General features: G+C 43.7%; 3 protein-coding genes across 6 annotated transcripts in view; 1 reads left to right on the top strand and 2 right to left on the bottom strand.

The window, feature by feature from the left end:
* The window catches only part of NUP188 (nucleoporin 188), a 30,920-nt gene extending 22,970 nt beyond the window's left edge, over positions 1–7,950 (bottom strand). Inside the window, exons 1-8 of one of the 3 annotated variants that reach the window (XM_075717142.1) lie at positions 7,925–7,950; positions 5,946–6,000; positions 5,270–5,343; positions 4,593–4,677; positions 3,823–3,903; positions 3,304–3,348; positions 635–727; positions 373–492 (exon numbers count right to left, since the gene is read on the bottom strand). In XM_075717142.1, coding sequence (XP_075573257.1) covers positions 373–492; positions 635–727; positions 3,304–3,348; positions 3,823–3,903; positions 4,593–4,677; positions 5,270–5,343; positions 5,946–6,000; positions 7,925–7,950 — 579 coding nt within the window. Of the gene's footprint in view, positions 1–372; positions 493–634; positions 728–1,194; positions 1,258–3,303; positions 3,349–3,822; positions 3,904–4,592; positions 4,678–5,269; positions 5,344–5,945; positions 6,001–7,924 lie in introns of those variants that run through there. The other 2 variants (XM_075717144.1, XM_075717145.1) reach the window with 2 other exon arrangements.
* A 130-nt stretch (positions 7,951–8,080) lies between these two features.
* On the top strand, positions 8,081–13,699 carry DOLK (dolichol kinase). The gene is made up of 4 exons (XM_075716502.1): positions 8,081–8,108; positions 8,719–8,859; positions 10,075–10,200; positions 11,168–13,699. Exon 4 carries the CDS (start codon positions 11,273–11,275, stop codon positions 12,842–12,844), a length of 1,572 nt encoding a protein of 523 aa, XP_075572617.1. The 5' UTR covers positions 8,081–8,108; positions 8,719–8,859; positions 10,075–10,200; positions 11,168–11,272; the 3' UTR covers positions 12,845–13,699.
* A 1,801-nt stretch (positions 13,700–15,500) lies between these two features.
* On the bottom strand, positions 15,501–22,711 carry PHYHD1 (phytanoyl-CoA dioxygenase domain containing 1). 2 transcript variants are annotated; one of them, XM_009490477.2, is made up of 11 exons: positions 22,542–22,711; positions 21,561–21,719; positions 20,937–21,012; positions 20,758–20,805; positions 19,077–19,132; positions 18,827–18,889; positions 18,709–18,730; positions 18,221–18,349; positions 16,534–16,650; positions 16,260–16,386; positions 15,501–16,069 (listed from the first exon to the last, which is right to left on the bottom strand). In XM_009490477.2, the coding sequence occupies exons 1-11, from the start codon at positions 22,572–22,574 to the stop codon at positions 16,024–16,026; spliced, it is 876 nt and encodes a 291-aa protein (XP_009488752.2). In that variant the 5' UTR covers positions 22,575–22,711; the 3' UTR covers positions 15,501–16,023. The 2 variants fall into 2 exon arrangements, with proteins under 2 accessions (XP_009488752.2, XP_009488760.2); XM_009490485.2 differs by lacking the exon at positions 18,827–18,889.
* Positions 22,712–23,026: the final 315 nt, after the last annotated feature.

Genomic DNA, 23,026 nt, shown 5'->3' with positions numbered 1-23,026 from the left:
GTCAGTCAAAGCAGTTAGAAACTGAGAAGTGTTGAAGCATTTCAGCAGCTTGTGTAGCCAGAGGTTTCTATCAATGGCAAGGAAAGCCACTGTAAATACAGAGTGTGCTGATGCAGAGAGGTTATGAACAACTACACATAAATGGATCTGTTAGCCTAGGGCTATCCGTGGATTTATTACAAGGAGCAATACGTTCCAAGCAACTCTGTTTCTGAGCAAAAGTGTGTTCTGTTAGAGAGAAAACAAATTTTAGGTTTCTTGGACCAGGAGAAACATCTTTTTTAACTGCACCTGCACATACACATTTTCCAATACACTACATACAAGGAAAGACTTTGTAAGTTTGATAAATAATAGCCAGAAACAAAATACCATGAGATTTCCATGTGTTTCCCATGTAGGAGCTTCTGCTTTGTACAGCGCTTCAAACTGTTTCCGGTAATTAGGAACTAGTTCCTTGTCCAACTTTTCAACACACTGGAAGTATTGTGCCTTAAATAAACAAATAAATAAATGAACTTCTCACATGCACACTCACGTGCCTTTTACAATCACAAGTGGACAATTACTATACAACTTACATATTTAGCCTATTTCAATGACATCACATCCAGGAAAAGGTTCGTGTACTCACTGTGTAAGGGTGCCTCTCATCCTGAAAATAAGTGAGTAGATGGAGGACACAGCGCAGAATGCAGATCCTCTCTTCATAGTAATAGTCAGCAAGCTGTGAATACATAGTGTCACTAATATCAATTTGGTATTGTGTCCAACTCCCATACACTTTCCTCTCCCATACACTGCCAAGGCCATCATCACAAGAATATAGAACTCAATTCTGGCCACTGTTGTAAGAGATAATAAAAAATGTTTCTACAAATACTTTAACAACTAAAAGAGAGCCAAGGAGAATCTCCATCCTTTTATGGATGCAGGGAGGAACATTGTCACCAAGGATGAGGAAAAGGCTGAGGTACTTAATGCCTTCTTTGCCTCAGTCTCTAATAGCCAGACCAGTTATCCCCAGGGTATTCAGCCCCCTGAGCTGGAAGACAGGGACGGGGAGCAGAATGAAGCCCCCATAATCCAGAAGGAAGCAGTTAATGACCTGCTACACCACCTGGACGCTCACAAGTCTATGGGGCCAGATGCGGTCCACCCGAGAGTACTGAGGGAGCTGGCAGAGGAGCTTACCAAGCCACTCTCCATCATCTATCAGCAGTCCTGGTTAACAGGGGAGGTCCCAGACGACTGGAGACTTGCCAGTGTGACACCCATCTACAAGAAGGGCCGGAAAGAGGATCCAGGGAACTACAGGCCTGTCAGCCTGACCTCAGTGCCAGGGAAGATTATGGAGCCGTTCATCTTAAGTACACTCAGCAGGCATGTGCAGGTCAACCAGGGGATCAGGCCCAGGCAGCATGGGTTCATGAAAGGCAGGTCCTGCTTGACCAACCTGATCTCCTTCTATGACCTGGTGACCTGCCTGATGGATGAAGGAAAGGCTGTGGACATCATCTACCTGGACTTCAGTAAACCCTTTGACACTGCCTCCCACAGCATTCTCCTAAGGAAGCTGGCAGCTCATGACTTGGACAGGCATACTCTTCGCTGGGTAAAAAACTGGCTGGGTGGCCAAGCCCAGAGAGTTGTGGTGAATGGAGTTAAATCCAGCTGGCGACTGGTCACAAGCAGGGTACCCCAGGGCTCGATTATGGGGCCAGTCGTCTTTAATATCTTTATCAACATATCTGGATGAGAGGATTGAGTGCGCCCTCAGTAAGTTTGCAGGTGACACCAAACTGGGTGGGAGTGTCGATCTGCTGGAGGGTAGGATGGCCCTGCAGAGGGACCTGGACAGGCTGGACTGGGGCCAAGGCCAACTGTATGAGGTTCAACAAGGCTAAGTGCCGGGTCCTGCACTTCGGTCACAACCCCATGCAACGCTACAGGCTTGGGGAAGAGTGGCTGGAAAGCTGCCCAGCAGAAAAGGACCTGGGGGTGTTGGTTGACAGCCAGCTGAGCATGAGCCAGCAGTGTGCCCAGGTGGCCAAGAAGGCCAACAGCATCCTGGCTTGTATCAGGAATAGTGTGGCCAGCAGGAGCAGGGAAGTGATTGTGCCCCTGTACTTGGCACTGGTGAGGCCGCACCTGGAATACTGTGTCCAGTTTTGGGCCCCTCAGTACAAGAAGGATACTGAGTTGCTGGAGCGTGTGCAGAGAAGGGCAACGAAGCCGGTGAAGGGTCTGGAGCACAGGGCTTATGAGGAGTGGCTGAGGGAACTGGGGTTGTTTAGCCTAGAGAAGAGGAGGCTGAGGGGAGACCTTATCACTCTCTACAACTGCCTGAAAGGAGGTTGTAGTGAGGTGGGTGTTGGTCTCTTCTCCCAAGTAGTTAGCGATAGGACGAGAGGAAATGGCCTCAAGCTCCATCAGGGGAGGTTTAGATTGGATATTAGGAAAAATTTCTTTACAGAAGGGGTTGTCAAGCATTGGAACAGGCTGCCCAGAGAGGTGGTGGAGTCACCATCCTTGGAAGTGTTCAAAAAACAGGCAGACGTGGCACTTTGGGACATGGGACATAGTGGTGTTGGGTTGATGATCTTAGAGATCCTTTCCAACCTTAATGATTCCTAGTTTTTACTTTCATTAAAAACTAATCCAGCAACCAAGCCAGGAAACATGAAATTACTACTCTACCCTTAATAGGTTTAGTGGTGGACTTGGTAGTGTTAGGTTAATGGTTGGACTGGATGATCTTAAAGGTCTTTTCCAACCTAAACCATTCTATGATTCTATACAGATGGAGTTTCAACTAAGCAGTTTTTAAGTTATCTGAAAAAAAAGATACTTATTAACTTTACAGAACTCAATAAAACATGCCTATAGGTACATACCTATAATTACACTGCTAAGTGAGAAAACTTGGAAAAGAAAGGCAAAAAGAGAGAGATGATCTCTCATTCCTCATCCCTATTATCCTCTGTCAGATATGACCATTGGTCTCCATCTCAGTTGTCACTTCAGACAATAACATAAACCTATAAGCTCTGGCAAACATGGGAGTGTACATCTGCCCAGCTAAATTCCCTGATATTAAGCCTATAATTTCCTTTCTGTAGCAACTATTAACACTGTTCAAGTTTTTATGCACACCCCTCTATTTCAGAAGCATCTTCTAAAATCTGTTCTTTATATGAAGGAATACTTCAATTATTCCAAGATTTTCTGGATCCATAGATATCAAGTTGGTTCTCTGTCAACAGATCTTTTCAACAGAAAATACAAATGGAAATTACTAACCTTCAGCATCAGAGCCTGACTCTGCCTTTCATCCTGAAGAACTGTCTGTAAACAAAACACCACAAAATTAAGAATTACCTACTGCAGAAATACCTACTGACAAAATACATACTTACAAAAAAAAGACTGAAATAAACAACAGTTTTTCTTTCCATTTCTTTTGGAAAGACAGGTTCCAAAAGTACAAAGCCAAAACACTCATTTGTAACTACATATTTGTTCTTCATCTCCACTCACTCTCCTTCACAAATCTGTAGCTTTCCTGTATTCCTGCAACAGAGAGAGGAGCTGAGTTCCTGCAGAGAGATTCAAGCAGGAAGACATTCTAGTAAGTCAGGCCTGGATACATGCTATCACATTTCCTTAAAGCGGCACTTAAGCACTGTAGGTTCAGGGAAGAAAAGCTACAAAGCCATTTCCAAATCAGAACTCAGACTCATATGTGACCATATGCATCAACAAACTACCAGTATTAAGGAAAGATGTGGAGTAAATAGAACATAAATGGGAGCTATGGACCTTCAGGGAGTCCCTTGTTCCTCTGTAATCCTCTTGAAGATAACACTGCAACAACTGCACACTCTGCTCTTCATCCAGACCCTGAAAAAAAGAGAGATGCTCTGAAATGAATAGAAGGCAACGGATTCATTAAAGACGAAGATTCTCTCCAAATATTCAGGCAGCTTTTCTCTTCAAAACAACTAACTTCCAAAATATGCTGAAAGACTTTTTTTTGCGTCAGGCAGATGCTTGCTTTAGTAAGCACTTCTGTTTAAAGCAAAATACATAAGCTTTGATGTCGCTTAGATGTAGCCAGTTTAACTTCAGCAAAAGGAGTACCAGTGATTTTAAAAAAAGGTACCACCACCGGTCACCAAATTCCAACTTCTGGCTTGAAGGAACACAACCTTGCAGGTAAACCAACAGCATTTTCAAACATGGCAACTGATTTAAGGGACATCAGATTTTAGCTGAGCAGTTTCAGATGTCTTGAAAGAACCCAAGAAAGACCAAAAGCAGGTGACTGCTTCTGAAAAGCACGGCCCTTTGCAGCAGGAGGGTGTGTTAACCAGGAAAACTGAGGCACCCCAAGGTCACTAATCACTTTTTAAAATTTTCACCCACAGCCCCAACATGTACTTCTAACATCCTTTAGATTACTTTGAACTAAAAGGAATTTCAGTTTGCCTCTGTTCAACATCAAGCATCTTACTTAAGTAACAGAATCCCAGTAACAATGCATTCCAATTGCAGGGATAAAAAATAACCAGAATAGCACCTTCACTCACCAAAAACTTGCTGACCCTCAGACCCAACTCTTTCAGCGGAGCAGCTACATCTTTATCAGCTTTTATTTTCTCTGCGGAAGTCGTACTAAAGAAAAAATAAATTTTAGTCATGAAAAATGCAGCAGTCCCAAGGAATGAACTAAAGAGGCTTAATTTCAAAGTTCTCCATCTTAGCAGTTTAAACTGAACATTTGCTTTTTCCTCAATGGTCTTTCAATATTTCATACAACAATATTCTGTAATCTTCCCACCAGACAAAACTTAACATTGTTCACAATAATTACTATAACAAGTGCAGCTATATTCATTCAGCCTTCTCCAGTGAGGGAATCTGGATATCCTTCTGGGACAACTGAGTGTCAAGAGGAGTCACTTCTCCACAGGCTGTACGCTTGCACATGATCACTGCAGCTCAGGAGATGCAAAGGTTAAAAGCTACCTAACATTAGTAATGACAGCAAAAACTGCTGTTACTTCTTTCTGGTCTGTATTTCATGCCCAAAAATGTTATGTGGATTAAGTACTTTCTCTTGCTACTCCTCTCCTGAAATCTGAAGTCATGCAAGAGAGTAAAAATCTATTTTTATGTAATCAGAGAGAAATATTCAACATGCTCCTCTACTTATTAGGATATCCCATTTTAGAGGTTAAATTCTAAAATCAAGCAATTACTATACCTTGGCGGTTTATAGTATGAAAGTCCCTCTAACAATCTCTGCCAGTGCTTGTTCAATTCTGCTGCAATCTGTGCCTAAAAAAAGAACCAAATACTTCTGAACAAATTTCTCAACGTACACTGCTGAGTATCAGAGTCATTAAATTTAAGCAAAGCAAAGAAATTCCACCACCACAAAGAGACAGGAACAACACAAGACAAGCATCTACGATTCAGACTGATTCAAGGTGCATATTGTATGAGAAAGCTCACTGCTTTGCCTAATCACGGGAAGGGAGAGGAAACAGAAGGCAATGGACTGGGTTCAGAAACATTTGGATTTCCAATCTCTGGGCAAATTCTTGAAAGCACAGGCTCCACCCCAGAAAATAAGGAAGCAGGCTGTACCACTCATGAATACCCTAGGCCAGCCAGTCTAGAAAGTAGCGCTTGTGTCCACACCAGAAAGGAAACCACCTTTTCACATACACCCTTCCAGGTAGTTCATGAGGCAGCTATAAACAAGGAGTGGAAGAATGAACAAGCAGTGGAGACAGAGGAAGAAAAATCACACTGAGGAAGAGGGAAAAGCAGCAAAACATATTTCCACTAATATTCAGAGAGATGTACAAATGATAGATGTGGCCACGGAGTCCATTCAGCGATGGGCAAACGTGCTTAGCAAGACATGGACTTACTGGTTCTCTTAAAGCTGATCTGCCCAGAAGAATTGTCCACAATTCTCTGCTGCTCCTGTATACAAAGGGAAAAGGTGGAGAGTATTTTAATGATGAACACTATTTCAGGCTTCCATTTGGCTTACACCTTTTCAAACCTGCCATTAACTCAGAGCAGATCACACTGCAATATAAGAAAACTGATTTAAGGAACACTGGTTTTTAGCTGACCAGTTTCAGATATCCTGGAAGAAGCCAGGAAAGACCCAAAGAGGGTGACAACTGATACAGCAAGACTTGCATACTTGTATCAAAGAAGCATCACATTTATATCAGTTTATTAGCTCAATTTGATTTTGCTACTTGGACATTTGAGGTTAGTAAAAAGAAACCTAATGAAAGTATAGAGCAATATTTTATTCAGTCACATTCGATACTCTCCTCCAAACAAATTCTTCCGTGACAGTTTCATCCTTCACTCTAAGTGGAACATAAAACTGGGTAAAGTGAAAAATTGCAACACCTTTACATAAGACAGAATGATTTGCCACGGGTCTTCAGAACATTTACCCTTGGCTTCTTGTTTCTTCCCGAGAACTCTGTACAAAAGCCAATCTGCACTATAAGGTATATTACAGTCAAATCCTGACCCTGGCATACACCTCCAGAAAAATGAACCTCCCTACAACAGCTCTGAAAACAGATGTTTGCCAAGAAGAATATTTCAGAAGCTTAGACAAATGCTGATTTGTTAGCAACGTAATACAAATCAGGAGTTAAACACCACAGCTCCCCATGCAAAGACTGTCTACAAAAGCAGGAACACTCATTTAACTTACTTTTAGAACAGCATCATCAAAATAACATGCTACGGCAGTGAAAGCCACCTGCAACTTCTGTGCCACTTAAATGATAAGACCTATTATTTCCTCCAGTACACCTATTAACATAATTTCTACCTGTTAATTCCTTGATAGTCAGGTACACCTCCCTGCGTATAAGCTAACAAACCTCCCCATGACTTGGTCGGCAACCCGCTGCAGGTGCAACCTCTCCAGCCCATAAGGAGCACTGAAAGGCCACAGGATTTTACCAAGAAAAGAACCGCTTTGCAGAACTGAGCACCAGCCTAGCAGAGCCATCCCTTCTACTTTTCATTCCCTCCGAACCTCTTCTGTGAATAAAACAGACCGCGGTTTGTCGTCAGTTCATTAATTAGACTCCAAGACAGCTAAGGAAGGAAAGCTCTCTCTAGGCGATCACATGTAACAGTGGTGGTGTCCCCATTAGGGCTTACAGACGTTCATTTAATAAAAATCAGACATCTAAGAACACTCCAGAGCACCAAAACGTTACAATTCATGTCAAAAAACACGCTCAGCACAAATGAAGGCACCAATCTAAAGCGATCACTGAACCTGGGATTCATCGAATACCTTCCTTTATACATCCTGCGCATCTCTATTTTGATTTTTATATTTGCAAAGAGTTGCCCAAAAGGTGAAAGTCAGCCCTGGAATGCTCTGCTCTTCAGGAGAGCAACTCTGGGACCTGGGAGGGGGTCTGGCAGACACCTCCGGGGTGCCAGTGTAAATCGAGGCTTCAGCTTCGCACAAGCAAGAGCTTTTAAAGAGTTCCATTTCACATTCCACCTTTTACAACACGGCAGGATAAAAGAAACGCAACATCACCAGAAAGTGACACCTAACACCGACATTTAGCCGCCTGCGGGGGTCTCCGAGGGGCCCCTCAGGGAGGGACGGGACGGGGCGGGGCGGGGCCCCGCCGCGCGCGCGGGGGGCGGGGCCAGGCCGGCGCGGGCCCCGCTGCCGTTAACCCTCCCCGCCCGCTCCGCGCCCCCCTCCCCCCCCCTGCGGGGTCCCGTCCGCCCCCCGCCCCCCCGAGAGGGGCCCGCGCGCAGCCAGGGACGGGGCCGCCGCCGCCGCCCCCCCCCCCCTCCGCCGCCCGCCGCAGCCGCCGCCGCCGCCGCGTCCCCGCACCTCGCGCACAGCCCGCCCGCCGCCATCTTCGCTCCCCTCTCACGTGACCCGCGGCGCGGAGTCGTCCCCCCTCCTCCCCAGCGCCGGCGTCACGTGGTGGGGCCGCCGCTCCGCCTCCGGCCCCCTCCCCGGCGGGTTGGGTCATGTGACAGGCGGCAGCGCCAAGATGGCGGCGTCCTGGGAGGTGGGTGCGCGCTCGGCTCCCGGGCGGTGGGGGGGCGGTCGGGGAGGGCCGCGGCTCCCCGGCGGGACCCGGGCCTCACCCGGGCAGCGGCTCCGAGACCTTCCGGGGTCTGTTGCTGTCGCCGTCCCCGCCGCGACCCGTGCCCCGCCGCAGCTTCCCAGTAGCGAAGGCTGGGTTGCGGGGTGCCGCGGCTGAGGGGGAGAGGAGGCGGAGGGCGGCGCGGAAGGGCAGGGCAAGGGGAGCCCTCCTCCCTGCGGAGGACACAGGGAGGAGGCAGGTGCTGCGGCGAGGCGAGGGCTGGCGGGCCTTGGGGAGCACGTCGGTGGGAAGCTTCCCTACTCAGAGCAGCCGGGATGCCGGTCACGAAACGGGCAGAAGACGCTTAGTCCGGCTTGAAACTGGGGGCGATGGGTCCCGTTCGATGTGTGAGAGAGCGGGAGTGCTGAGGAGCATCACGTTACCTGAAGGAAGGTGTGAAGAAGGGAACTGCAGCAGGCACAAGAAAATGAAATCATTCAGCAGTGAAATACATCGTGTTGCAAATTCAAAGCTGGTGCGTTAGAGTAGGAGCCCTGCGTTTCATATGGTGACATTCTTCCTTGTCTTATAGCCGAGCTGGCAGGCTGCCTGCTGGGGGAAGCTGTCATGTGTTGATGCAAGAGCTGGGTTGCAACCTTAAAGCTGCCAGACGGAGTGGGAGGTCTTTTTCAATCTTTGGCTAGCTTGTGGTATTTACCCCACCTTTTCTCAAGTAAGTCTTAAGCTTCCCCCTCCCCTGTGCTCAGAAACAAGGAGTGGGACCCCAAAACCATTATGAGTCGTAGGCAGATATTGCCCATGCCAGTTCTGTTTTATTGACTATATGATTAATTCTTCTCCTGTTCTGTTTAAAAATGAGTTGTGATAGCAAAAAAGGTTACACTTGGCCTGATCTAGCTGTATAGCAACAGCAAATGTAATGAAGTTGTTTGGCAATCAAGTATTTCAGGCTATGCAAATAAGGATGCCAAAAAGAAATCTATTAATACTAAAGAGTTTTCAGTACAAAGTCATAAATAACTAAATGCTCCAGATACACAGTGTAAGGGAGTTTGATGGTACAAACTTTAATAGTCACCCAATAATATTACTACTAAGATCTCTATCAGCTTTGTAGTCTGGTGACACCATTCAACACTGGATGAAAACCCAAACCAGAACTTTAAATAAACTTCTAGCCTTCCATGAGGGAGCTAATGTAGATATTAGTAATGAGACTGGGGGAGCAGAATTTAGTAAGTTTACTACTAATTGGCTTAAGGGTGGGCCAGAAAGGATGAAGCAATCCAAAGTTTTAGCTGGAGGTATCATATCCAGCAGGGGTATATAGAACTGCATCAGCCATTCTATTGCCAACAGAAACAAGGACCAATACCTTCAAAGAACCCAAAAGAGATGCTAGTATAATGGCATTGGCTTATGTATGGCTAAGACATAATACCAGATTATGGATGAGGAGAAATAAAGGTTGCCAGAAGGCAATAAATGCTGGTGAGAATTGCACAATGTTTGAATGCCCATAATACTTCAAAGAAGATAAGATATGATTTAACTTAATAGAGTCATTGTGTGCATTGCTGATTATCTCAACTATTTATCTTATAGTTGAAAAGTTTAAAGGAAAGATTAGTTTGCAATGCAGCTGTCATTGGCTGTGAACCTTGATTCAGAGAAGGTGAAGTGCTGTAAATGCAGCGTTAGTAAGACAAGGGCATGAGGGGATATAGAAAACAATGACAGCTTTAGAGCATGATCAAGAATGTCTTACAAGGTTTACTTACTCTTGAAGAATTTGAGGAAAATAGTGCATACCAGAGGTTAGTTAAACAAATCACTTAGTAATGATATGTTTTTGGGATGAGACTTGCTATTTGTCTAGTGTCATTAATGACTGACTAACATTAAAATATTTTGCTTATTGATACAGACCTAGAGCCTGTGTAAAATAGGAGTGTGGGATTCTCACTCAGAAAATGGGAATCAAGATATCTGCCAGGGGGAAGGGGCTGTGCCATGGGTTAAAGAGAAATTAAGCCATTACCTTTCTTTAAAGGTAAGGAAGAATAAATCAGACTCATTTACTCACATATGAAGCTGTATAATGGTTAAATCGTATGGCTGCAACACATCCTAGAGTTAAACAGAATATTGCCAATATGTCAAGATGGACTAGAAGCATATTTTAGAATAGGTATCTTTGTCACAAATATGACCCAGCAGTGCTGTAGAAGCAGAACAAATTAAGCTGCTTAATACTAAGGATGTGATGAACATCCTGTCATGGCTGCAGGCACAATTATTTCTTTTCATTTGATTTTTCTGTGCGCAGATTTCCAACAGCTTATCTTGACAGTTCTGGTAATAGACCAAAATTAGATAAAGTATGCCATTTGACAATTTTTTTTTTAATGATTGTGATGTTTTCTTTCCTACTTTTATTGTAAATACTACATAGCATTATAAAACACCTGCTGCAGTAGTGGAAGTATTCAATCATAACACCAGTAACAGAAAGAGAGAAAAGTACGTAGGAGGGTTGGCACAGCAGTGGGAGAAGAAATATTTAATAAAAGGAGGAACATTCTGTAAAACTACAGTGAAAACTGCATACAAAAATAGGTTCTAAAATTATCTTTAAACTTCAAATTAACTGTATTTCAAATTCACACCATCACAATGAAGCCTTCTGGAAATATTTATGGCTTGTTTGCTTCATATTTCATTTCAAAGACAGTGCAACAGAAATATTTAAAACTGTATCTGAATACCCCAGTATTCAGCGGTTCATTTCTGTCACTGCAGGCTGACTTCTCTGATTCTCAGGGAGGGTTAACAGTTTTGGTTGATCCATTACCTCACTGGTTTGGGGTTTTTTTTTTTTATTCACCTGTGCACTGACATTAACAATTGGCACCTAATTATCAGTTTAAATTGAGCTTAAGAACAAAACAGCTGTGTGGAAGCTTTCGCTTTTCTAGTAGTTGCTTTAATTGTTTGCTTTTTTTTTTTTTCTTTAATAGGAATTGTAGTAGCATGAAAGGGAATTCTTCCTAATGGACAACTATTGAGCACATCGGGACTCCTGAGAAAGATTTTGAAAGCTTGACCCACGTTGGACTGGAATCATGTTAAACAAGCCAGTGCTGGTGGAATCCCTGATCGTGTTCATCATTGTTCTCTTTGTGCACGCTGTGGTGTGGGACCGGTATTCCTGGTGCGCTGTCGCTCTCGCCATCCAGGCTTTTTATGTCCAATTCAAATGGGACCGTCTGCTGCAGCTGGGTGGGGCTGTATTCCAGTTCCGTACAGCAGCGAACAGTGGCCTCCTGCCAGCTAGCATGGTCATCCCCTTGTTGGGGATAGTGATGAAGGAGAGGTGCAAGTCCGCTGGCATAGTGTACTTTGAACGTTTTGGCATAGTTGTAGCTTCCACTGGCATGCTGGTTGCTCTCTTTCTGTCTGTAATAGCGGTTGGCATCACAAAACCTGTGCCAACCAACACTTGCATACTTACCGGTGTTGCTGGCAGTATAATTATCTATACCATGAAGCACTCTCTGACTGTTTCAGAAGTGATAGAGGTCCTAGAAGTGCTGCTAATTTTTGTCTACCTCAGTATGATCTTGCTGTACTTGTTGCCTCGATGCTTTACTCCTGGAGAAGCATTGCTAGTTCTCGGAGGTATAAGTTTTGTTCTCAATCAGCTCATTAAACGCTCACTGAATGTAATTGAGGGCAGAGGCGATCCCATAGACTTTTTCCTTCTGGTAGCAGTTGTTGGAGTTGTTCTTCTTGGGCTTTTTTTCACTGTGCTCTTCGTTTTCATGGATTCGGGTACGTGGATCTCCTCCATGTTTTTCCACATGATGACAGCAGTGCTAGGCTTAGGGGTCATCATGCCTTGGCTTTACCGACTGATCCAGAGGAACCCTTTGTTCTGGCTACTCCAGTTTCTGTTTCAGACACAGACAAGAGTTTACCTTCTTGTATATTGGACCTTTTTGGCTGCTTCAGCATGTGGTGTAGTTTTCTACCAGAATGCTAAGAGATCGTCTGAATCTAAAAAACACCAGGCTTCAACTATAACAAGGAAATATTTCCATTTCATTGTTGTAGCTACTTACATTCCTGGACTAATCTATGACCGCCAGCTTCTCTACATCGCTGCAGTACTGTGTCTGGCAGTGTTTATCTTCTTAGAGTATATTCGGTACTTCAGGATCAAACCATTTGGCCAAACCCTTAGGCATTTGCTGTCTCTCTTCTTGGATGAAAGAGACAGTGGACCTCTAATCTTGACTCATATTTATCTCCTCCTTGGCATGTCCCTCCCAGTATGGTTGTTCCCCAGATCTTGTGCTCCTAAAGGTACCTTGTCTGGGGCAGGAGCACTGATCCCCTACTCGGGGGTACTGGCAGTAGGGGTAGGAGACACTATTGCCTCTGTTTTTGGTAGTACAATGGGGGAAATCAAATGGCCAGGAACAAAGAAGACCTTTGAAGGGACAATGACAGCTATTTTTGCTCAGATCATTGCTGTGGCTCTTATTCTGATCTTTGACAGCAGTGTGAATCTGAACTCCAGCTATGCCTGGATTCTGGTGTCTGTGAGTTTAGTTTCTCTTTTGGAAGCTTATACTACCCAAATTGATAATCTACTGTTGCCTCTCTACCTCCAGGTAATGTTTATGGCTTAGAAGCACTTCCAGGAACAGAGGTTTCTCCCTTTCTAGAGGAAAGCGGTAATAGAATATGCACTGTATTGAGAGCTCAAAGCTGATCTAAACACTGCTTTTGGTACAGCAGATAAAATTCTTAAAAATAGAAATGAAAAAGACCTTTTAAAATAAAGGTTTTGGTTTGGTCTTGTTCTTTTCCTCCTGTTTAAAATAGCATGAGTTGATTTATGTTCTCAGAACACCACAAATGTGACTTGTAAATTGGATTATTAAACACAAATGCTATTTTTCTGTCTCTTCTGGGTGCTCAGAGGCAAAGGAGTTAGAGGAAGAAGAGGTAAGTCAATGAGAGGAAAAAAAAAAATAAGCAAACCTCTCAGATTTTGCCACCTCTGTACTGCATCAGAGCCAAAACTTGTTTTACTGTACTGAGCCCTGCAGTCTTGTATTACTGCATATGCAAACTCCTTATTTCTGTATGAGCACCATTTAAAGCATGTTTTATAATGAGGGTGGCCACCATCTATACAAAGTGAATGTGACTGTCCCAATGTATCCAGTCACCGTCAACAGGAGCCATACTAACACACTACGATGTATGAACACAGCTTCAAATTCAGTAGCTATAATAGCTAAGTTTATCTGGGGCAGGTACAGGAGGTTTGAGAATGTAAGAGACTGTTTATTCCAAGCAGTACTAACAAGAGAGTTGCAGTTTTAGCCCTGGAGATGTATGCAACAAGAAAAATGTTGTATCTTCAAGATTTTAATTTCTAAATTAATTTTGAATAACATTCAATATAGGGGGAAAAAAATTAAGCGGAGTCACAGAAAAAACTAATTGCACATTAATCATGAAAGCAGAAAATCTGTTAAAACTAATAAACTTTAATACTATTGCAGTTTTCTACTTTTCACATTTTTTTCAGCTAGATGTTTAATCAAATAATTTATAAAAATGTGTCTGTCAACAAATTGAGTAAAGCTATTTAATTCTGTCCATTTAATTAAACCTATTACTACCAATTTTGTGGCCAAAAAAAACCCACCTAATTTTTATGTATTAAACACTTTCTTGCCAGTTTGCCAAATGTCCATTAGAACAAGGCACATTAACACATACGCCTCCCTGCCTCTGCCCTTCCCCTGAGAAGTGTCAAAGCAGAAGACTTGCATTCCCCGATTCCTGTTTGCAGGATGCAGTTAACTTCTGACACTTCTTTTATTCACTTTTGGGAACAGTTTTGTGTGAGTCCAAGATACCTGACACAATACTGTCCTGCAGTCCTAGCCCTGAGACTGTGTCTTAGGAGTGAGAATAAGAGCAGGGGTGGAGTGAAACTAGTGCTCTGGGCCAGCAGACCAAGCCAGCAAAATTGGCCCCAGAGTCTAATAGTGTGTTTGTCCCTGCAACAAGCCAGGACTCGAATAGCTGAGACGCAGCATTGCCCAATTTACCCCTCCCCAGCCTGGGCAGGGCTCCTGAGATTTGATACTGCTTTTCCCAAGGTTGTCAAAATTGTCCGGAGTTGGTTAATAATGCAGTAATTTGTCAGATACTCTTTGTAGGAAGCCAAACTCAGTAATTGTGCTAGACTGAGTTTCCTTCACATTTAATCTTGCAAATCCAATCCAGCTTCTTGCTTTTATTTATGCACTTGAACTAGATGGTTTTGTACATTGCAGGTAGTGATGCATGTAATCGGAGGACAAACTATCACTCCTCAGCAGAAAGGTGCTATTCTAAATTATTAACTCTTCTAATGGAAAGATACGGAAAAAGCTTTAGCTGCTTCCATCACGAGCCACAGGCTTCACCCCTAACATCACAAAATAGCACCAGAGTTAAAGGAAGTCACTTTGCCTCCGCCCCACTCACAGCTTTCAAACAAACTGTAGAAAAGGTAGGGGAGGGGCAGCAGCTGTACCTGCAGAAACTTTGAACATTATTGCTGTTGCCATTACGCAGCTTCCTAATTCCTACTACAGCCACCTGATCATTCCTCTGTGATGAATTCTTTGCTGTACTGAACCTATTCTGCACTGCCTAGCAAAGCCCAAAGGGCTGAAAGGAAACATCTTACCATAAAGAAACCAAATTTGCCTATTTTGCATCAAACAAATGCCAGAGACAGGCAATATACTTTTGAAAGGGATGAGTCAGTAAGAACTGGGGCTCACTCTGCCAGGGTTGAGCAGTCTTAAGGTTGCTACGATGTAATTAGTGCATTGATGATACCAGGCTCATATCTCAGGGTTGCCACTGCACCAGTGCCACTGAAATTAGACCTATACAGCTGCTCAGTTTAGGATACAGGCTTGAGGTTGCCTCGGATGTAACTTATATTTCTTAACATTCCTTAGGCTTCACCTTGCTATAAGTTGGTTTGCTTTTGTTGGGGTTTTGGGGATAGTAATTGTTCTTGTGCATATTGAGAGTTCCAACCGGTCATCAGACAACTTAGCACTGGCCCCGTCTGTTGGGAGAAGGTCACACTATCTTCCTCAAAGAAAAGATGAGGGGGATGAAAAGGAGAATTTCTAATTTTTTATTTGTTAGGAGTTTGATTGGGGTTTTTTCTTTTCATAATTTCAACATAAATCTTTAAGAACTGTAATATTTTTAATCAACACACCGAGAGATCAAACACTCAGCTACAGTTTGCTAGAAATACTTAGAAAATTTATTATAAAAGTAGACTTCCTGCTTAATTTTGCCCACAATAGGATTATTTTTAATCACTGTTATTCAAACAATAGGACAAAGACCTAAGGGTAGAAGTCGGATATCTTATATGACATGTTCACCTGAATTGCTGGGATTGACACAGCCAAGAAAAGCACTAGACAAGCTCTTGACTTAAACAGAAAAAAAATACTCAGTATGTGCAAGAAGAAATACTTCTTAACTGGTCCCAGTCAAGGTGCAATTGTCTTTAACGGTCTATTCCCAAGACTGAAGAAGTTTCCTTACCAAAAGAACTGGGCGACTATTCCCATACTAGTAGGGCTCATGCTGTGGTAGAAGCTTCTGTCTAATGCAGGTATCTTCAGCTGTGTCAAGGGTCCTCGTTCTGAGAAGAGGATTAATTACTCTTGAGAGCTGATCTAGTGAAAGTTGTATGTAAAGGGAACATGAATGAACAATCAGAAAGGAATATTGATCAGCTACTGACTCCAGAAGCCAATCGCTAACTTCAAGTGTAGAGCGATGGAAAAGGCAGTTCAGGAGTTGGCTGGAGCCTAGGAAGTAAGGAAGAGGTAAAAACAAAACTTCAGAGGCTATTCCAGTTCTACAGGTATGAAATCAGTGCTAACTGAGGTACTACCAACAGAAACTCTGACATGCAAGACCACCAATAAAAGTTTATGCTGGCTATTGCATTGAAAAGGCCCTAGTTTCCTCAGCTGCTTGTTAGGATGGCAACCTTACCAGTTCTCTTTGCTCCAGCTGGTGTCTTTGGCTTCCATCACATGGAAGGTGAACGCGTGGCGAGAAGACTCCGAGCTGTTCAGTTCACTCTTATGGACGACTTCACCGTGGATGAGAATGAGTCCACCTGTTTGAAAGAAACATCCATACCGCTTGTTTCAAATTGTAAATGCTAGCTTTAAAATATAAGGGAAGTTGAAAGTGCTAAAATACAATTTTAGCACTCTCATTTTTCTTAAGCTGAAAAGCAGACTTGTTTGGGGGTTGTTTTTACCTTTACTTATAGGCAGAGGTATGAACTGGCTGTTATCGTAGGCCGGCTCTGAGCCTACAAACTCCACACATGTTGAGGTACCTGAAGCTGCACGAACCATTCTCCGGGTAATTCCGCCTGCAAATCCACAGAATAAGCAAACACACATAAAAATTAAACACCTAGTTACATTGTGCACAGCAGAGGAACAGTATCTGTGATTTCTCTTGGCAATGATAGGAACTTTATTATTGTAGTATATTTAACCTTTTCCTTAGTAATTTGGGTGGGTTTTTTTCCTTAAGCAAAGATTTACGATTTTCCAGCTGTGGCAGAAACTGATAAATAACTGCCTTTCGTTTGCATTTCTGGCTCTTTCTGTGCATTGCAACATAGCCCCTTAGGAACACAAGCAGTCTACACTTATGCAAAGCCAACCTTTGGTCCATTTCTCCTTTCTGTAAGAGCATAAATTGCAATCACAGTGCAGCTGACTCCAGAATTTATGAGGGATGAGTACCTTAAGAGCAGTATGATTACACTCACTAAGTGAATGCTTCGGTGAGCAACAGTTTAAAGCTGATTAGTGTTCCCTCGGGGTAGTGAAAAACAGAAAACTACGCTGGTAATCCAATAGTGGTTACACACACAGAGCAACTACCATTGGTCACAACAGCCATTACATGACTGTGCTGATCTGGTTTTGTCTGTGTGTTCCCCTGGGACACCGACTGTTCTCCGACGGCTTGGATGGTGTCCAAGTGATCCTTGTGTAGGCTTGGAGGTTTTCCTTGTCTACTGAAATTCAGACCAGTATTTGACAGTTGTGTGTGTGTGTGTGTGTGTGTGTGTAGGAGTATTTTTATTCCCCTTACACAGGGCTGTCAAGTCTAAAAATTTTGTTGGCCAGGGCAAAAAAAGGGGATCTTTGTGAAGGGGACGCAACCTGGAAAAGAAGAATAGTTATGTGAGTGGATTAAAAAAAAAAAAGTGATTTCTTGTTGTATTCCTACTCTGGAAGGCAAAAGGAGGATTTGCCTTTGACTCTTTGCAGTCCAGATCAGACCTGGTGAACATTTTCAAGGCTACAGTCAAAGCTGGGGAAGGAGCACCAGCAATGACCTGTTTCACTACAGGAAGAAAGGACCTAGTAGTTTAAGACCTTCTTTACATTAAAGTCTTAAATCTCAGTGGCCTGGCAAGGAAGACTCTGAATCTTGCAGGGGAAGCTTCTGAAATAATAATGAAGTGAAAAAAAAAGGATTCAGGAGCAGTTTTAACAGACCTCCCCTTAACAGTTCTGGAGTAAATAAAAATTCAGGAGGACTGTTCTTCCTTGCCCCAGTACCCTGGATTCTTTGTTTCTAGGCTAGATATCAATTTCAAACTGAACACAGTATCAGTCATGTATACTATGTATTTTTTATTAAAAAATACTGTTATATCAGACTCCTGTGATAGACTGGTGGCCAAGAGCAAAGTGAAGCAGTTAATAACGTGCTGAGAAATGTGGTTGTAGATTTAACAACAGCACAGGGGGAGACCCTTGCAGTAAATAAAGTCATCCTTTCACCAAACAAGAATAGCAGCGTGTTTCTGCAGGCACTGCGCGATGCAGAGAACACAACACGGGCCAGTGTTACCCTCCGCCCTTAATCAAGACAAGGGAGCGCATTTCACAGCACGCACCAACTACCAGGACTCTTACTGGTGTGAGAGCCAGGAATGAACCACAAGCAGCCGTTCTCCTGCGTGGCATCCTCCAGGGCAATCCAGAAGCCCAGGATTCTGCCCAGAGGCTCCGTGTGCAGGAAAGTGGCATCCTGGTGTGGGGTCACTGCAACGAGACACAGTTGTTAGGGTCTTTTCATGCCTGAGGAATTCAGCACTGCTAGAAGGACAGCAAGCTTGTTCTCCCTGACTTCACCTGACCTACTCTGCCCACCCATCTGTCATTAAATCTTACATAAAAATACCACCTTCCAGCCTGCTGCAAATGTAAAAGTATCTCTTTGTTCAAACTGCATACGATGTAGAAACATTCCTGGAAAACGTGGATGCTTTTTAATAATTTTAAGAAGGTTTGGACCACAAAACTCACAGGCTTAAGTCTGATTCTGAGCCTTTTTCCTGGTAATACTCCTTTCCTAAAGGAGTATTATCTGCAGTGTGATACAGAGATAATACGAATCTCACCTTCACCACCAATGCCAGGTTGCTGCAAGGAAAGAAAGGTGATGTGTGAAGAGTTTCACAGCTTCCCACCTAAGAGGATCTTATTTTTTGAGTTACAAGACTACTTGAATTACTGTACCTTGAAGATGTACATGCTTTGCACAACTACCGGTCTCTCAAGGCCTAGTTTTCTTCCCAATTCCTGCAAGAAAACTTTCCAAGATTTATGTTTGCTGTTTTCTGCACACTATAAAGCATTATTCTTTGAAGATATTTCCATTTCCTTTTACAGACAAAATTACTAACCTTGGGAGTCTAGAAAATTAAGATTAACTACTCCGTAATTTTTTTTTCCCCCCAGACCATTCTAGAAAACAGTAACAGCTCACCTGCACCTTGGAGGAGTGGGTGATTTGCTTGAAGACAGGATCATAAGCATGTAAAGCTAAGGGGAAAGAAAAGGCTCAGAGTGAAGATTTCATTAACAGAAGGGAACTTGGCAGCTCTCAATGACGAGCTGCGGAGACAACAGCCAAGCGAGATAAATTGCAGCCAGAAACTTTCATGCCTCCCAAGAGCGCATATACGTGGCTTATCATGCCTAAGGTGATACGATACTTGTAGATTTGTACAATCTGCTTTAGAGACCAAAAATATAATCACTCACTGGTCACAAACTGCAGCTATATAAAAATAGTGTGTAAGAGTGAACAAAAATTGAGTGTTATGTGATTAAGTGTTATATTATGCAAATGCTAACACGACAACCACTATAGATGACCCTGAGGCACACTGGTGAATTCACCCTTTAAAAACCACAGTTCTTAAGATCTACCATAAAAGTAATTACTACAAAAATGAACTAGGGCTTCTCTTTGGTGCCCTTCGCAGAGGGCCACAGCCTGCAGGTCAGAGCTGTTTGCGCACAGACACTTGCTACATCCCAACTCTGACAAAACCCTAAAGCAAAGACTTTGAATCATGCCCCCGTCTCATCGTGATCAAATTTGCCACGAGGACACACGACTGGGTCCAGCAGGGGCTGCTCCTGAGCAAGGGATGAGACCAGACTCGACCAAAAGAGTAATTACAAAAAATAAGTCTAAAGAAGCCTTTTGAATTGTTAAGTTGCTGAGTCTGCAGGCATCTACAGTTGTTTTCACTTCCCCTGGGGAAAAGCTGAAGTGTAACAGAATGGCAGGGGACTGGGAGAGGGAGAGTGTTTTTCTGAGAAAACCAAAGCACTGAGAACACTCAGTACTGAATTTCCAAGTTTAGTGAAGTTTAATCTGAACAAAGTTCATGTGTTTAGAGATGCCATGAATCCTGCTCTCTTTTTCCATGTATTGTTTGAAAACAAAAGGCATCAAAACACAGGTTTGGTAGCTGGGAGAGAGGAAATGGGTCAAACTGAAACCAATAAGGGTAAAGAAAAGGGGCTGGTGACACCAACGGAGGGAGGACAGCTTCGGCCTTGGCAACCCAGCCCTGCACAGGACACAGAAGACAGAATTTTATCTGTACTGAACGCGACCAGTCTCAGGTGGTAAATTTACTAGAGCAATCTCTTACATGAAGGAGGCAAGGGCTGAAGTCCAAACTTTCACACATCAGTGACTCTGAGCTATGTGTAGCTGAAAAACCTCCTAGAAGGGTTTTTTGAAAAGGATCATAATGGAAGATGTTTAAGTCCTTTGATAGCAAAGAGTGAGGGGCAGCATGGAGAGGATTGCAGACACAGCGACAGAGCAACATGGGGAAAAGCAGACTGGCGTGTAGAAATCAAGTTGAAGAAGTTAATGCAGAAACCCAGAGTAAAACAGCCTGGGGTTGGAAACACAAGATCTGGGTGGCCACAATGGCAAGAGGGCGTGAAGTTTGCAATATTTGACACAGTGATCCCCAGGAGGCACAGAAAAGCAACACAAGAGAGAAGAAGTCGATTCTCTGCTCAAAGTTTTCAACTCAGATGGCCAAGGTTATTTATAGTGAGCAGGTCTGGAGAAATCCTCATGTCCGAAAACCGCATCCCTTTTGTCCATCTCTCAAAACCCCATCCTTTAAACATACCGTGGCCAATCTTGCTGATGGATTTCTCCTTTGGAATTAGAAAGTTACCTACAAAACAAAACCAGAATGTGACATTGTTTGCAAAGCAGGAATTGTCCCTCGAGGTGGAAACTGGCCCCTGACCCCTCACTCAGCCTTCTCCTGTCCCCTCCCTGTGGCTAACTCAGGCCAGAGCTTACCTCTCTCATCCAAAACACCTTTCTCAAAGAAGAATCTAATCTTGTCTCCACTGGTTAGGAAATAATCCGAGCTACCCTGTCAGGGATAAGAGCCCAGTAAAGATAGTGTCCTTGTAAAAACATAAATGAACCTTTGATCAAAGCGTTAATACTCACCTGCATCTTTTTCCCATCAAGCCGCAGCATAAACAAAACACGGTCAATAGAAATCACAATCAAAGGCTTTCCACAATACTAAATCTCTTGGCACTGATTAGGACTTTACAAGAATGTCTCACGTAGAGGCTACTCTTGCTTTTCTTTTGCTGGCTGCCTGGAAAATAATCTATTTTCTGTCTGCAGAACAAGTACAAAGTGATCTGAGAGAGCTGCTTGTGGCTACCAGGGGCAATGGTTGTAGGGGCTGAAAGCACAGCAGAGCCACACGCACCCTCTCCTCCTTCTCCCTCTGATAAGTCCACCACCAAACATTTGTAGAAAGCTGGAGAGCAAATGCCACTCACAATGTTATGTGCAGTTAGAAGAAAGAGTCTTCTTCCCCCAGAGAGAATCCTGAGCAGCTATTTGCCTTTTCCCTTTCTCCTTGCAGCGCTCCAGCGGGGACAGCCCTGCCGTTCTCGGTACCTGCGCCTGGAGCTGCTCCTCTTCCTTGGTGGAGAACTCAGTGCGGCAGTGCGGTGGCACTTCCATCTCTGCTACGATTCTCTGAATCTGGTTCCTCATGCTGTCACACTCCTCTGCGGTGAAAAAATGCTCTAGGACAAGGAAGCCATCCTTGTGGAACTGGAAGAGATGGGGGTGACTGCTCTCCCTCCAGGGTCCTCAGGGGAAGCAGCACAAAGCAAGAAACAACAGTTCCAGCCCTCCGTTGTGCCTCAGCTCAGTGTGAAAAGCATCCCAACTTCAGCTCTGCAGCTGGACAACCTGCTCTTAATTTTTAATTTCAGGAGGGGTTTCTATTGTAAAAAAGATAGTTCATTAACAGGCTCAGATTCCATACAATTAAGAACAATGTATCCCAACCCCTCAGTCCACAAAGCAGAGAAGATATCATCGCTAGAGCCTTTGTGGCTTAAGGATACCTTATCTAAGATGTGTAACCAGCAACTATTAAATTACAAAGCCTTCTAACATGATCAGATTCCAAATAAGAATGAGATTCCTTTACAAGCTGCAAAGCATTGTTTCCTCTAAGGGAAAAATCCCTGTGTGATTTCTCACAGTTGACTACGCAATCCCTTACAAAATGAAGTGAACTCTGTTAGCATTACTGTTTCTTTATATAGAATACCCTGGAGATTATCCTTTGACAGGCAGATACCGACTTCAGGAATGAGAGCTGAGCAGCGGAGACAGAAGGGCACAAGAGAAATTCCTCCAAGAGCTCTGTGGGACAAGCTGCCCTCTGGAAGAGTTTGTAGCCATGAGAGGGTCCTCACACTCTCAAAATGAATGCAATACAAGAAGCTGAGAAGAATATAAAGTGTTGTAAAGCAGATCTTCGCTAGACCTGATCACGGGTTAACTGTTAGCGACCGCATCTTACAAGTAGTGTCACCTGCCCGCACTACAGGCACGCTCCTTCCCTGGGGTGCAGTTCCTTACCTTTTGGATCTGATGCTGGGTTACAAGTGCCATCAGAGACAGAAGCTCCCAGGATCCCACCAGCAACACCACAATGCCACCCCAGCTCTGCAGGGCTGATTCCCCGCCTCTTCACGTGATCCTTTTCTCAGCATGTGATAACAGCAAGCGCTGGGCAGCCGGACTGTTGCGCAGCCAGCGGAGCTGCCTCTCCAGGAATTTTGTCCCCATCTCTGGCCATTTGTTCCTGGCAGGGACATTCGGAGCTGCAGAGTTTTGCTTTGGCTCTTGGTGCAACTTAAAGTGCACAAAAGTGTTCTGCTCAAGGGTGATCACAAACTTGATTCACTTAACCCCAAGGAGGAATCACTGTTTTAATTAACAACCAGATTTAAAAAAAAACAGAGCAGTTAAGCTAGTAAACACAGTGGTAAAACAAGATAAGGGAGGTAAAATAAGATTCAAGTGGGATGAAAAGATCTAAAAGTTTTGAAACAAATTTGAAG

This window comes from Pelecanus crispus, chromosome 9 (genome assembly GCF_030463565.1).
Source record: "Pelecanus crispus isolate bPelCri1 chromosome 9, bPelCri1.pri, whole genome shotgun sequence".
In the NCBI taxonomy this organism is placed as follows: domain Eukaryota; kingdom Metazoa; phylum Chordata; class Aves; order Pelecaniformes; family Pelecanidae; genus Pelecanus; species Pelecanus crispus.
This window is presented reverse-complemented; position numbering and strand designations above follow the sequence as displayed.

Coding starts and splice junctions, on each gene's coding strand:
- DOLK (XM_075716502.1), top strand. CDS start 11,273: ATGTTAAACAAGCCAGTGCTGGTGGAATCCCTGATCGTGTTCATCATT.
- PHYHD1 (XM_009490477.2), bottom strand. CDS start 22,574: ATGGCACTTGTAACCCAGCATCAGATCCAAAAG. Junction 19,133..20,757: donor CATCAGCAAGATTGGCCACG/GTATGTTTAAAG, acceptor CTTTCCCCTTAG/CTTTACATGCTTATGATCCT. Junction 16,651..18,220: donor CATTCCTGGCTCTCACACCA/GTAAGAGTCCTG, acceptor GTGGATTTGCAG/GCGGAATTACCCGGAGAATG.